Genomic DNA, 13,085 nt, shown 5'->3' on the forward strand with positions numbered 1-13,085 from the left:
AAAACCTCTATTTATCTTCTTAGTCCCAAGTTTTTATGGGCCTTCATGTATGTGCTACATTGAACTCAATTAAATCCCATTTAAATACCACGATTGCTAGTGAAATCTTAAACAAGTTTGCTTCAGTGCCAATTAGGCAAATATTGGCTAAACTGCGTAAGAAAGCTTACGTGCGGCAAAAAGAAAATGTTAACACGCAATTCACCCCCTCTTCAGTGTGGTACCTAGGCCAACATTTCCTAAGTTTTTCAGTGTTTATCAGAAAAGTACTTGGTGGTAATTATCGTTAAGTTTTTCCACTAGTACTGGTAAATTTGTGCCAGATATGAAAAGAAAATCCAGACCTTTTAATCAGCAAGTTACCGTTTGAAATAACATCCCTATAATACAGCATGTGCTTAATCAAAAGAAATGAATCCTCTCCTCAGAATGAGAAAATCAAAACCCCTTAACACCCTCGTTAAAACAAAATGGTAACAGAAACGACCCAATCGCTATCAGTATCATCTGTACCTGAAACCCATATCAAGCTCCGGCGTAATATACAACCCAGGGGCCTGACCAGCACCAACTGGGAGAATTTGTTGTTTTGTGTTGGCTCTTGACTCCATTTCTAGCCATTCCAGTGACTCCGGGTGATTTATTTGCCCTGCAACCAATAAAACAATTTAGGGGAGGTAAGCAGCACAATTACCATGTGCAATGGAAGTTTACTTTCTAAGGTTGGCTGCATCAGTAAGATAGCACAGACTACAAGTGACAAAAACCCACATCAAGCACTCGAGACGCATAAAAACACAAAAGTGATGCGTCATCCATGTGAATGCTCAATCCAACAATATCTAAATCTTTACATATGGGATTCACCAATTCATGCACATCCAGACAAATATATTTTTCTAATGTTGATTAAACAAGCACACCACAAACATTACATCAATAGTCCTTTTTTTTCTAACTAACACATAAAATACTTTCAGCAAAAGCAGGATGGTTACTTGATTTGCCATTTGATGCTCTTGTTGACACGCACTTGTCCAAGCGAAGGAAGCTTAAATTGGAAAGACCATTGGGCCAGATACTGTATGTATTTTTTTACTGTTTATCTTGTTATTCAACATTTTCTCTGTACAATCTCTTCAGAAACAATATAGGACGAATCTTATACCTACTGTTAAGGCTAGGAAGGAGAAGAATTTGAAAAATTCTAGACCCAAATTTAAGCAATTTCCTCAATAGTGAGGCCCAATCAACAAAAGGTAAGTATGAAAATTTCTCTGATGGATCCACCACCTGAAAGAGATTCATACACTCTTGGGTCGCATATCTCGTTATTGTTTTGAGTATGAATTCTGAAATCTGCAAAGCAAATGACACGATAAAGAATAATAGTGTAAAGAAACAGAAAATTGAAGACTAGTACAGAAGCAAAAAAATGACTCACATTAGGGTGAAAACAGTGAGAGCGAAAGAGTGAGAGATAATTAGTCAAACTAGGAGTTGACCTCACTTTTAGACAGAAAATTAAAACTTTGTTCTATTTCACCTGCTAAATTCAAAATAAGTCTTCCAATTTTGATCTTACATGATAAGTATACGCAGTAAAATAGTCAATGAACAAACTCCAAACTGCAAAGTCTATAACAAATTCAAGGGATATACTCTTTCACAGAAAACATTAAAATCATTCTGCATCTATTTCTCCCACATCAATTTATTTTCCTGCTTTCCCAATCAAATAGCCATCCAGCCAACTATGGTAACTTCAATGAACGAGAGAAACACTTACTTCATGTTCTTTTTCTGGGCCCTAAATTGAAATTGAATAAGAACTTGACAACAGAACCTACCTACCACCTACCTACCTTTAGGTCTGGGTCTCACTATGACCAGAGCACAATTCAGAACACAAGCATCACAAAAATAGATAATTCAAGCAACAAAATGAATCAAGTAACATGGGCCCGAAATTCAAGAATCATGGCTTATGATGCAGTTCAAAAACACAGTCGTTGACAGTCCTAGTCATCTGAGTATGCCGTTTTCAGATGGACAGCCAAGAAAGAAGTTTCAAGATCATGACCAAAACACAATCAGAGGTAGGGTGAAAGAAGCTCTCTTATTCTTTTCTGCTCCCCTCTTCTTAATAACCTTATCACTTTTCTTTGAATAAAAAATTAAAAGAGAAAAATGTTGTGACTAAATTACAAGCATATGAGGCCCTGCAAATTCAAACTGAGAGATTTACCTGGTACCATCATTCCACTGTCAGCAAAATTAGGCTGCCGGTGGTTCAAACCAAAACCTCGCAGTGGGCCCAGGTCTTGTGTAATATGACCACCCACGTGACTGATTGGTGGAGATAAAGGTACACCTCTTGGCAATCCTTGGAGCATGTGAGATGGTGGAAAATTTTCATGTAAAGATCGCATCTGCTGCATTACTGGATGAGGAGGAGGATCAAATCTGGGGCCCCCAGGAATGCTAAAAGGATGGGGATGATGGGGGATGTTTTCTGCACCAATCACCTGGGGGTTCCTATGGGTCTGTTGATCTACTGTCTGGGAAAAAGGCCTTGCATTGTGATGATTAATCTGATGATGAGAAAATGGTGGAGAAGAAGGTCGGCCATGTGACTGCTGGAATGGAAGCTCAGGATTTACAGGTTCGTAAGCACCATGGAAAACAGGAAGACCACCATCCACAGCAGGCACCTTTGACCTTTCACCCTTAATTATAGCATTCAAAGTGGTCAGCTTATCAACAATCTCAACTGACGCCTTAGACGCTAAGAAATCCCGAGTCTTAGAGGTTACAAGCTGCACAGCATCACCACCCATAGTGATCAAACTCTCTTCTTCTGGTAGTTGCAGTTCCATGGCCCCGTCAATTCTCTCTTCAAAACCCACACTGCTCAGGTTTGATCTATCAATTCGAGGATTATCAAACGCTAACCATTCCCCCTTAAAGACATCTGATTTTGTGTCAGTATGGTTAAAGGGCATTAGATTAATTTGAGGGTTAATTTTGCCAGGGCCACAATTACCAACTGTAATGCCCATTGCAGTCGTTCCTCTCTGTGCTGATACAGGGGCTCCCACCAACTGCAGCTCCTTCATGAAAACTGAACCAAATAGTGTCTCAAGAGTAAGTGTTTTCTCAGCACTATGAATCTCCTCAATCTTTCCCAAATTTGCACCATTATTATCAGTTGTCCCCACATCAGAACTTGGAGCTAGTGCTGATTCTTTCAATCGAGCACCTTTTTGTAGCAGAGAAAGAAGATGTTGGGAAGCACCATTGTCCACTACATCTGATGGAGGTTCAGCATCTGAGACATCCCATGAACCACCTTGGACCAAATTCTGCATACTGCTTTCACTTGCCTCCGCCAAGATGACCTGTTCAAGGTCTTCACATGTAAGCACAGTTGAGTTTGCTTGTGATGTTACACTTTTATGTGGTTCTACAAGCATCTGAGAAACTTGGCCCTTTTCAAACAAAACAGAAGCGGGGAGGTGCTCCGCAGCTGTTTTGTCAGAAGCTTTAGAAACTCGAAGTGCACCTTTCTCACTAATCAGTGAAAGTAGATCTCTAGATTTGGAAGATGAGTGGTCGTCAGCAATTTTAGGCTCTGAAGCAAGATGAGATAAAACTTTCAGCTGTGTTGTCAATTTTTAATATACAATGGTCTAAAGTCAGAATATTTAAGCCTGTAAACTCGTATATTACCTTCATCCAGAAACAAATGAGCAAACTTGGAAGAAGACATGGGGTTCCAATCGTCCTCATCTAATTTGACAGCTGGATGCTGCAGTAACAAAAAACAATTGTTGTTAGCACATAATAGTTAATATTGTATCTTTAGGAGGTTTGTTGGAGACCAGCAATTACACCATTATATTGGTGAGTAGCTTTTTCTCTTATGGTGACATGTTAATCACATTAAGAACAGTTAAAAATGACAAATGTGTAAGTTACCAAGTCTTGCCACATCAGCTCAAATTAGACAAATTAGTTTTTTGCCTGCACATAGTTGCTCATATGAAGAAACTAGGTGCAATAATATAGATAAACTGCAAAAAAGAGGTTAGCTGTAGCCAGCTTTTTCACCTTTCAAAAAGTCATGGTATTTGCAAGATTGGCACTTGTCAAATAACGTAAATTTCAAGGGTTGGTCATTACGCTTATGGGTAAATGAATAATTTAGTTACCCTCTCACATAGGTACCTTAGTAGAGTGTTAGTCATATTTCTATTTTTATGCATGTGATTCTAATGAGAAGGGTATTTTTGTCTTTTTTGTTATTTTAAGTTAAGTTAGTATCTATCTATCTATCTATTGATGGTCTAATTCCTCCCAAGGTTTTAAAACCTGAATCTGAGCTGTCTGCTTGTCTCCGAGAATCTTTGGTTATTTGTGTTTTGTTCATTATTCTGGACACTAGTCTGATATGTTATCACCCAGAGAGACGTAGAGTGTATTTTTTGGGTACTCAAGGCTTCAAGGGTACAAATGTTATGATCTGATCTCCAGAAAAAAAAAAAGTTGTTGGCAGATATCACAGTTGTTAAGGCACCCCTTATTTTTCCTCTTCTAATGTTCCTATTGTTGCATGTGTGAAGTACTCATCAGACATTCCACCTCTTTCCATCAATGATGCTCAAGTGAAGAAGCCACTAGAGATCTATCAACAGCACTTGAAGAAACTAGTGGTTGAACAACTGTGCATTGTTGAGCCTCACGAACCTCCTCCTATACCATCATTGCTCTTTTTTTGTTTTTTTTTTTTTTTAAATGGTGCTAGATTTATTAAGAGCAAAAGAAATACAAAGGAATAGGGAGGCCTTCCCCTAAAAATGAGAGATTGGAGGGAGGCCCCACTTTTAGCGGCTCGTGGGCAAGAGAATCCACAGATCTTGGCACATGAGCCCGAGTACAAGAAATTACAGAAACAATATCAAAAATAGAATACAAGTTTATCCCAGTGCTTCCAAGGAGGCGAAGTCGAATCGGAGCACCACCCAATGACCACTATGGAGTCACCCTTGATGAGCAGAGGGCCAGAGAGGTGGTCCCTGAAGATAATAAGCCCCTGGCAGAGAGCAAAAACCTCAGCCGATGTAAAGTCCATTATAACCATAGGGCCCGAGTAAGTAATGAGAGTTGTACCAAAAGAATCCCTGAAAGCACCGCTGAATCCATCAATGTCGAGGCAGCCAAGAGCGTTGCCATCAAAATTGAGCTTAATGACCCCCGGTGGGGGGGACCACTCAGTCATGGTGAGGGGTCGAGGAGGAGCCGACATCTGAGTGAGCACACACCAATTGATCCCGAGGGGAACATCAACAAGGGCAGTGAACTCCTTCCTGGTGTGAACCCAAGAGGAAACGAGGCCGATTATGTTGTTAACAGTGTTGCCAATGTTGCTAGATTTACCATTGAAATGCCTGCCATTTCTTTCAAACCACAAACACCATGGGACATGAGCTAGGCAGGTGGATATGAGGAACTTGCCAATTTTGGGGAGGGTGGTTCCTAGGGCAAGCCAGACATTACAAATGAGATCGCATTGAAGACTTGGAAGATAGCCATCTAAACCCACCATGTGTAATCACAGTGGAGGAGGAGATGGTCAACTGATTCATCCAAAGAATTGCATAGGGGGCAAAGGCTGCAAGGGATGAGGTTGGCACCAACATTGCTCATGGCTGCAAATCCTCATCGTAATGAGCTTGATTTGCCTATTGCCTAGAGGAAAGGGGCCAAGTCCAAAACCAAACATCCTATTGGTAAATTTGTTGTTTTGATTTCTTGTCTTCCCCAAATAAACCTCTTACTACTTCATTGTCCTCCATTGTTATTCCCAAGTTTGTGCGCGTCTTGAGATGTTCAAAGTGGACACAAAGCAATAGATGATGCGATGGATGTGTTGCAATCTAGGCAAATTTGTTAGTTTAAGTGTTTTTTTTAATTCTTATGTATTAGGGCATTCATACCCCACTTATATCAATAAGAAAGAGAGGGGGAAGCCCATTAACAAGCTCTCTTCTACCCTAAGCAACTCTCCTCAAACTCGTGCCCTTGCTCTCTTCTTCTATTCTCTTCTTCCTTTCTTCTTCTTCTTCCTTGTTCTTCTTCTCAAACCAAGTTACCTATAGATTAAACCTTAGAATTCAACATGATATCAGAGCTGGAATTCTAGGGTTTAAAGTTAAGTTGATCAAGTTATGACAGTCTAGTGAAAAAGGAGACTCAATTCAGGCTTCAAGCGACAAAGGGTTCGACTAGTCTTGAAGAGGAGCAAAGGTTGAAGACAAGCAGCAAGTTTTCTCCTTAATCAGCTAAGTTACATCTTATGTTTCACATTATGAGGGATTCAATTCATGTTTTTGATAATCACAAAATTGTTTTTACTCGAGCCTAATTATCCCTTCAAAATTCGTTTTTTTCTTTCATATTAAATGGCTGAAATCACTCTTTTTTGTCATGCGCATGAGTTTCCTTCATCCCTTGTCTTTTTTATTTATATTTTATGTCAAAAATTCTTTCTAGGAATTTGAAAAGTCCTCTTGAAACCCTCCTTAAGTTTTGGTTTGTTGAAGGAGTGTTTGTTCAATTAAGTTATTAAAACCCTAAGTTAGGGTCTGAAGAATTGTTTTGGAAAGTAATCACTAGTTCTAGTTTGTTTTGGATTGCTTTCTTACCAGCACCTAATTCGTTTTTTCCTCTTTTCTAATCACCATTGGTTATTGATTGATTAGAATTCTGGTCATGCTCGTATGATCTATTGGCTCATTTCCTTGCTTGTTGTTTGCTGAATTTGATCTCTTGACATTACATAGTTTTGCATTTCATAGTTTTAAATACTTATTAGTTTGATAAACTCTTGTCCTCTTCCCTTCTAAGTTAAACTAAAGAGAACAACATTCAGTCTGTGGACAGGATTATGAGTGGGCCTGATACAATTCAGAGTGGTTGTGTTTTCCTCACAAGTTTCTTCTAAGGGATCAAAGAATGTAGGGTTAGGCTCGTACTCCACGTTTTCCTGCTCTTCCTGCTCTTCCTGCAGGTACTCATGATCCTTGATAAGAAGGGCTCGAGTGCTACAATTGGACACGATGTGCTCAACTCCTCGACACTTGTGACACTGAATCCTTGAATTGAATTTTGACATTTCTTTCCCTACCCCTAAGGTAGGGGGGTCCAAATTGTGATTCAGTCTTTGAGGGGGAGCCCCTAAAATTGACTTTCCTGGGACTTGAGGACTGGTAGTGGGAGATGAAGCAATCAAACAGCTCGTACCACTCAAACAATCTATCCATCTCACGAACCCATGTGGAAAATATCCATGGGTCTAAGTGACAATCAAATGTAGGGGCCTCGACATTTATATGTTTCAACATTTCACCTTCAGGCCCTTCATGGCAAGGGATATAGAATGTGTGGTTCCTAGGAGGGAATATGTGAGGGCACGTACAAGCAAATTCCTCATCTTCGGTGTCATAACCACTAGGAGACCTAACTTCTATACGACTTTTCCCTTTTGAGACTGAACTTTAAAGGCGGTGAGCCTATCATTTATGGTGCCTAATTGTTCTAGGATTTGCTTGAGTGTGTCATCTTTGTTTTTTACAACAAAAAATGAAGCAACGCTTGACATGATGCGATGACTACGCAAATGCATGTAGTAGTGGATCTTAGCAAGTAAAGCCCAAAAAAACTCAATGCACATTATGGTTAATTATTTACTAGCTTGTTTGTGACTAATCAAGATTCAAATCAATGAAATTGCAAATTAAGAGGGCAACCACCGCTAAAGTAAAAAGGGTTAATCCCAAGTAATGATGCAGATTGTACCGACAAGCTAAGCTCTAAATGAATACCAAAGATTGACCGCACACAAGTGCTAAAATCAATTGAAAGAGTTTTTTGGCACGAGTCTCAAGGTCAAATTCGACTCAAGTGGCCTTCATAATAAAGAAGCTAGCTACCAACACAAAATAAATACTTGATGCAATTTAAGACATAGTGGAATACTAAAGAGAGGTATTAACAACGTCACTTTGTAAATTGATCTAGAACTAGCTGAGTTGACATACATAAAATAGGCAGTAAGCTAGAGCTGAACAGCGAGCAGTATTTTTTTTTTGGTAGCCTCTTTTTTTAACCCCCTTTGTGTTTTTTTTTTGGTAGCCTCTTTTTTTAACCCCCTTTGTGCACGTGCGACTCTTCACTTAAGCTCACACGTGTGAATTCCGCACGTGTGGGCTCTTCTCTTTCCAAAGCTTCTGATTAATCAAAAGCTTTTGATTTATCAGAAGCTTCTAATTAATAAGAAGCTCAGTGCCAAGGTCGAAGGGGAAGGATCTCAGCGTTGAGGAGTCGGCTCCGGTGACGGCAATGGGTGACGACAAACGGCTCTCAAAGACTCGGCTTCGGCGACGGCAGTAGTGAGCTCTTCACTGGCTCTTGCAGGCATCTTCTACTACGTAACGAAGGATGGATGGCATCGGCGAGCTCTAGGTGTGGTGGACAACGGGCTGGACGGTAGAGGATTGGTCGTCAACGATCGTAATGGACATCGGCAACAGAAAGAAGAAAGGGAGAAAGAGGAGGGAGGCTCGATGACGATGTCTTGCATACTTGGACTCTTGGTGATGCTATCTAGAAGGCTTGGTCACCGACAGGCATTTCTTTTCTTCCTCAGCTCCTCTGTTGTCAAACGATGCGTGAGAACGATGGGATCTTCGCTCTGATACCAGATTTCATGCGGCACAATGGTGGTGTGTTGTTGCAATGAGGGAATATGGAGAAAATAGAGGGAGAAGAAGAAGAAAGGAGGAAGAGAGGGAGAAGAAGAAGAAAAGAGGAAGAGAGGAAGAAGAAGAGAGGGGAAGTAAGGAGCCGAGAGCAAAGAAGAGAATAATCAAGAGGAAATTTCAATTTCATTCAATCATCTTATTCCAAAACATCACAAGTTTAAATAGAAAACAAAAACCCTAGTTGTCATTTCAAAATGCTCCTAATGACAAAATGCCCTAATGACAAAATTGCCCTTAAACAAATAGAATAATTACATCTAAGGACAATACAAAATATAAATAATAAAATTACAAAATAACACCTAATTAATCCCAAATGATTCATTGGCAACCACAACATGGTGGGCCTCATCGTGGACTGATGTCTTCTAATGTAGATATGTAATACACGAAACACGAGTGGTGTCCTCACCATTCTTCCTCATGTCTTCTTCTTTGGTTCTTTTTCTTCTACTTCCATTCTTCTCTCCTCTACCTTACTGCAACAGCACCATCATCCCACATCAAGTCTGTTATCATAACCGAAGACTCCTTCAACGCATGGCCTCCTATATCAGCAACCAACACCGTCAACTCCACCTTTCCGTCTCAGTTCCCAACATCGCCTTTCTTCCTCTTCAGCCGAGACCACCCAGCCAACGCCGCTTCACTTCATCCCTCCTTTCTCCCAATCCTCTTCCCGTCGCCGACACTCCTAACCTTCGTCAACGGCCCCTCCATCAACCAGCTTCTTTTTGCCAGCACATCACCATTGTCCAGTTCGTCCGTCGGCAACCCACTTCAATAGCCACAAAGCCTTCGTCCAAAACTCCAGGAACTACCATCCACCGCCGTCAGCTGCTAGCCGACCCTGTCGAAGCCACTATCGTCATAGGAGACCATCACTGAGCCATAGAAAATGCTCGTCGCGCCATCACAGCACCATCCTCCTTCCAGTCATCATCCACCACTTCAGGAAACTTCGCCCAACTGTTGTCGAAGCCTCCTTCATCGCCCCTCGCCTGCCACCGCCGTTACCGAGAGCCATCCCCCCCCCCCCCTCTCTCTACCCGTGACTGAACTTCACTTACTCAATCTTCTGATTAATCGAAGCCCCTAAAGGGGAAGTCCACACACGTGCAGATATCACACAAGTAGCTTAAAGGGGGGTTAGTCAACTTGAATCAAGAGATGAACTTCAGCCGCATTACTCAGTTCATCTCCTGACGTCCTTAGTGGTGCACCAGCGCCCCATTCATGTTGATGAATTAGATGAATTCGAAGATAACACCCACGGTTTAATTTTGAATTTCGGATTCCGTAGTATTTTGCGAATCATCCAGATGAGCGAGTGGGACGCATTGTTGCTGGAGGCCAAAAAAAATTTTTCTCTCTCCCGCTCGCTTCTTCCTCTTCTCCCTTTCGGTCTGCGGCGTAGCGTCGTCTCCGTCGCAAGGTTGTCTCCGTCTCAGAGCCTCCATCACAGTGCCCCCCTCCCCCAAGGGCCACCTCCATTGCAGAGCCCCCGTCACAGCACCGTGAGGAAGAAGACGCCAATTTAATTTTTCCTAAGTTAGGAAAAATTAAACCACTGGTTCTACCTAAGTCTCCGGACCGGACCGGACCCGCCCAAGTTCAGACGAGTTAATCCGGGTCAACTCGGTTTAAAAAAAATCCATATTATTGTGGAAATATATTATTAATACTACATAAAAAATCCGTCTTGTGTTATTAATAAAATAATATTTTATTTATTCATATTTATTTTGGTTTAATTAACCCATTTTTATAATTAATAAAACCAATGGTTTTAAATTTAACAAAAAAATATTATTAATTAATAATACATACAAATATATAGTGTGTTAAAGTTAGCATTTGATCAATTCTTTTTGTTTAATCATTCCCTTTTATGTTAAAGTATATCATATGTTATTAATAAATTAATAACTTAATTTATTATATTTGTTTTTGTTATTTTTAACTTCGTTTTTTTTATATAATTAATTATGTGCACAGTTAATTGTCTCACTTAATTACTGTATTAATGTAAATAAATTGCAATCATAAATAATATAATATCTAATTTAATTAATTAGTATATTAATATATTTTAATTATACATTAAATTACTTATTCGTGTAATAATCATGTTTGTTTTACCAAATTTGAGGTTTAGGTATTATGTTTTATTTAAGTATATTATTACAAGTTACTCATTCTTTTGTTTTTTATATTTTTCTCGTTTTGGAGCACTAACACTGGAAACTGTTTTTCAATGGACATGAACTCGTCCACACTAACACCAAATTGAAGTTGAAGTTCATGTAGATGATTGAAATGAATTTGTGAAGTTGAATTTGAAGTTTGTTGACGAACCCGCCTCTAAGTGAATCGCACATGCAAAATTTGCACTTGCGAAAAGAAGGGGGTTTAAAATAAATGAAGGCATAAAAAAGGAAAAAGAAAAGGGGTATCCAAAAAAAAACCCCGCTCGCGCTTGAAGACTGCCCACTCGTTGTTTCAGCTCCAACTCATTGCCTATTTTACGTACGTCGACTCAGCTAGTTCCAAATCAATTTACAAGGTGACATTGTTCCTACCTCTCTTTGGTATTCCACTGTTTATTTTTAAATTGCATTAACTATCTATTTTGTGCTAGTAGCTAGCTTCTTCATTATTAAGGCCCACTTGAGCCGAATTTGACCTCAAAACCCATGCCGATAAAAAAAACTCATTAAGTTGATTGTAGCACTTGTGTATAGTCAATCTTTGGCATTAATTTTAGAGCTCAGTCCATCGATGCAATCTGCATCATTGCTTAGGATTAACCCTTCTTTACTTTAGTGGTATTCGCACTTAATTTGAAACTTTCATTGATTTGAATCTTGATTAGTCACAAACAAGCTAATAAAAATTAACTTTATCATGCATTTAGTTTCTTTGGACTTTACTTGCTAGGATCCACTAGTCAATGCATTTATGTAGTGGTCACATTATGTCAGGTGTTACTTCATCTTCTGTTGTGGATAACAAAGATGACACACACAAGCAAATCCTAGAACAGTTAGGCACCATAAATGATAGGCTCACTGTCCTAGAAATTCGGTCCTCGAAAGGGAAAAATCCTATAGAAGTTAGGTCTCCTAGGGGTTATGACACTGAAGACGAGGAATTTGCCCGTACATGTCCTCACATATTCCCCCCTCTAGGAACCACACAACTTATATACCTCACCATGAGGGGCCTGAAGACAAAATGTTGAAACATATAAAGGTTGAGGCCCCTACATTTGATGGTCTTTTAGACCCAAGGGTATTTCCCACATAGGTTCATAAGATGGACAATTTTTTCAAGTGGTACAAGCTATATGAGAATAGAAAAGTCAGGTTTGTGTAAATGAAATTAACAAGCACCGCTCACTTTTCTGGGAAAACGTTGAGAAGGAAATCGCAAGAAGGCGCAAATGTCCTATTACCCACTGCGAGGAAATGAAACTCCTCCTCCAAACAAAATACCTTTCCCACTCCTATAAGAGCACTTTCTTAGACCAATGGCACAATCTTAGGCAGGGAAATAAGTCAATCGCCGAATACATTACTCAATTCGATGAGTTTCGGAGGCAGCTGTTATGAGATTACCTGACTTCTCTAAGGTGTTTGAGATAGAATGTGATGCGTATAGGCCTAGGAGTACTTGGAGCGATATCCAGTTGCGTACTTTAGTCAAAAACTTAACGCCGCCAGTACTATGACAAGGAATTCTATGCGGTCGTTCAAGCTCTACGGTACTGGTGTCACTACTTCTTTTGCAAGAATTTGTCTTGTACTTTGACCACAAGGCCCTTCACTATCTCAACTCCTAGAAGAAACTCAACCATAAGCGTGGTTTGTGGGTCGAATACCTACAGGAGTATTTGTTTGTCCTGAAGCATAAATCAGGCGGTGTGAATAAGGCAGTTGACGGCCTAAGCCGCAAAAGTAGCCTGTTGTCCACCATGAGCATTCAAATTACTAGCTTTGAGAAGCTCATAGACAAGTACACTTCATATCCCGACTTCGGTGGCATTTACATTAAATTGTGAGAGGGACCGCATTGCTCAATTGATGACTATCACATCTAGAATTATTACTTATTTCGGTCTAACAAGCTATCCATTCCCTGCATGTTGGTGCAAAACTTCTCAATTTGGGAAACTCATGTAGGAGGACTAGGTAGAGATTTCGGGCAAAATAAGACCATTACAGAGGTAAGAGTGTCAATTTTATTGGCCTAGTTAAA

General features: G+C 40.0%; 1 protein-coding gene across 3 annotated transcripts in view; it reads right to left on the reverse strand.

The window, feature by feature from the left end:
• Positions 1 to 326: 326 nt before the first annotated feature.
• Positions 327 to 13,085, reverse strand: part of LOC137935034 (uncharacterized) — a 34,704-nt gene continuing 21,945 nt past the window's right edge. For 2 of the 3 annotated variants that reach the window (XM_068779666.1, XM_068779667.1), the window contains exons 9-12: positions 3,733 to 3,811; positions 2,249 to 3,634; positions 1,294 to 1,359; positions 327 to 649 (exon numbers count right to left, since the gene is read on the reverse strand). In XM_068779666.1, coding sequence (XP_068635767.1) covers positions 504 to 649; positions 1,294 to 1,359; positions 2,249 to 3,634; positions 3,733 to 3,811 — 1,677 coding nt within the window. In that variant the 3' untranslated portion in view covers positions 327 to 503. The remainder of the gene's footprint in view (positions 650 to 1,293; positions 1,360 to 2,248; positions 3,635 to 3,732; positions 3,812 to 13,085) is intronic. The other variant, XM_068779668.1, reaches the window with a different exon arrangement.

The sequence above is a fragment of the Aristolochia californica genome, unplaced genomic scaffold, assembly GCF_029961685.1.
Source record: "Aristolochia californica isolate CCGP_79_NKW_82.1479 unplaced genomic scaffold, dmAriCali1.0.hap1 SCAF_6, whole genome shotgun sequence".
In the NCBI taxonomy this organism is placed as follows: domain Eukaryota; kingdom Viridiplantae; phylum Streptophyta; class Magnoliopsida; order Piperales; family Aristolochiaceae; genus Aristolochia; species Aristolochia californica.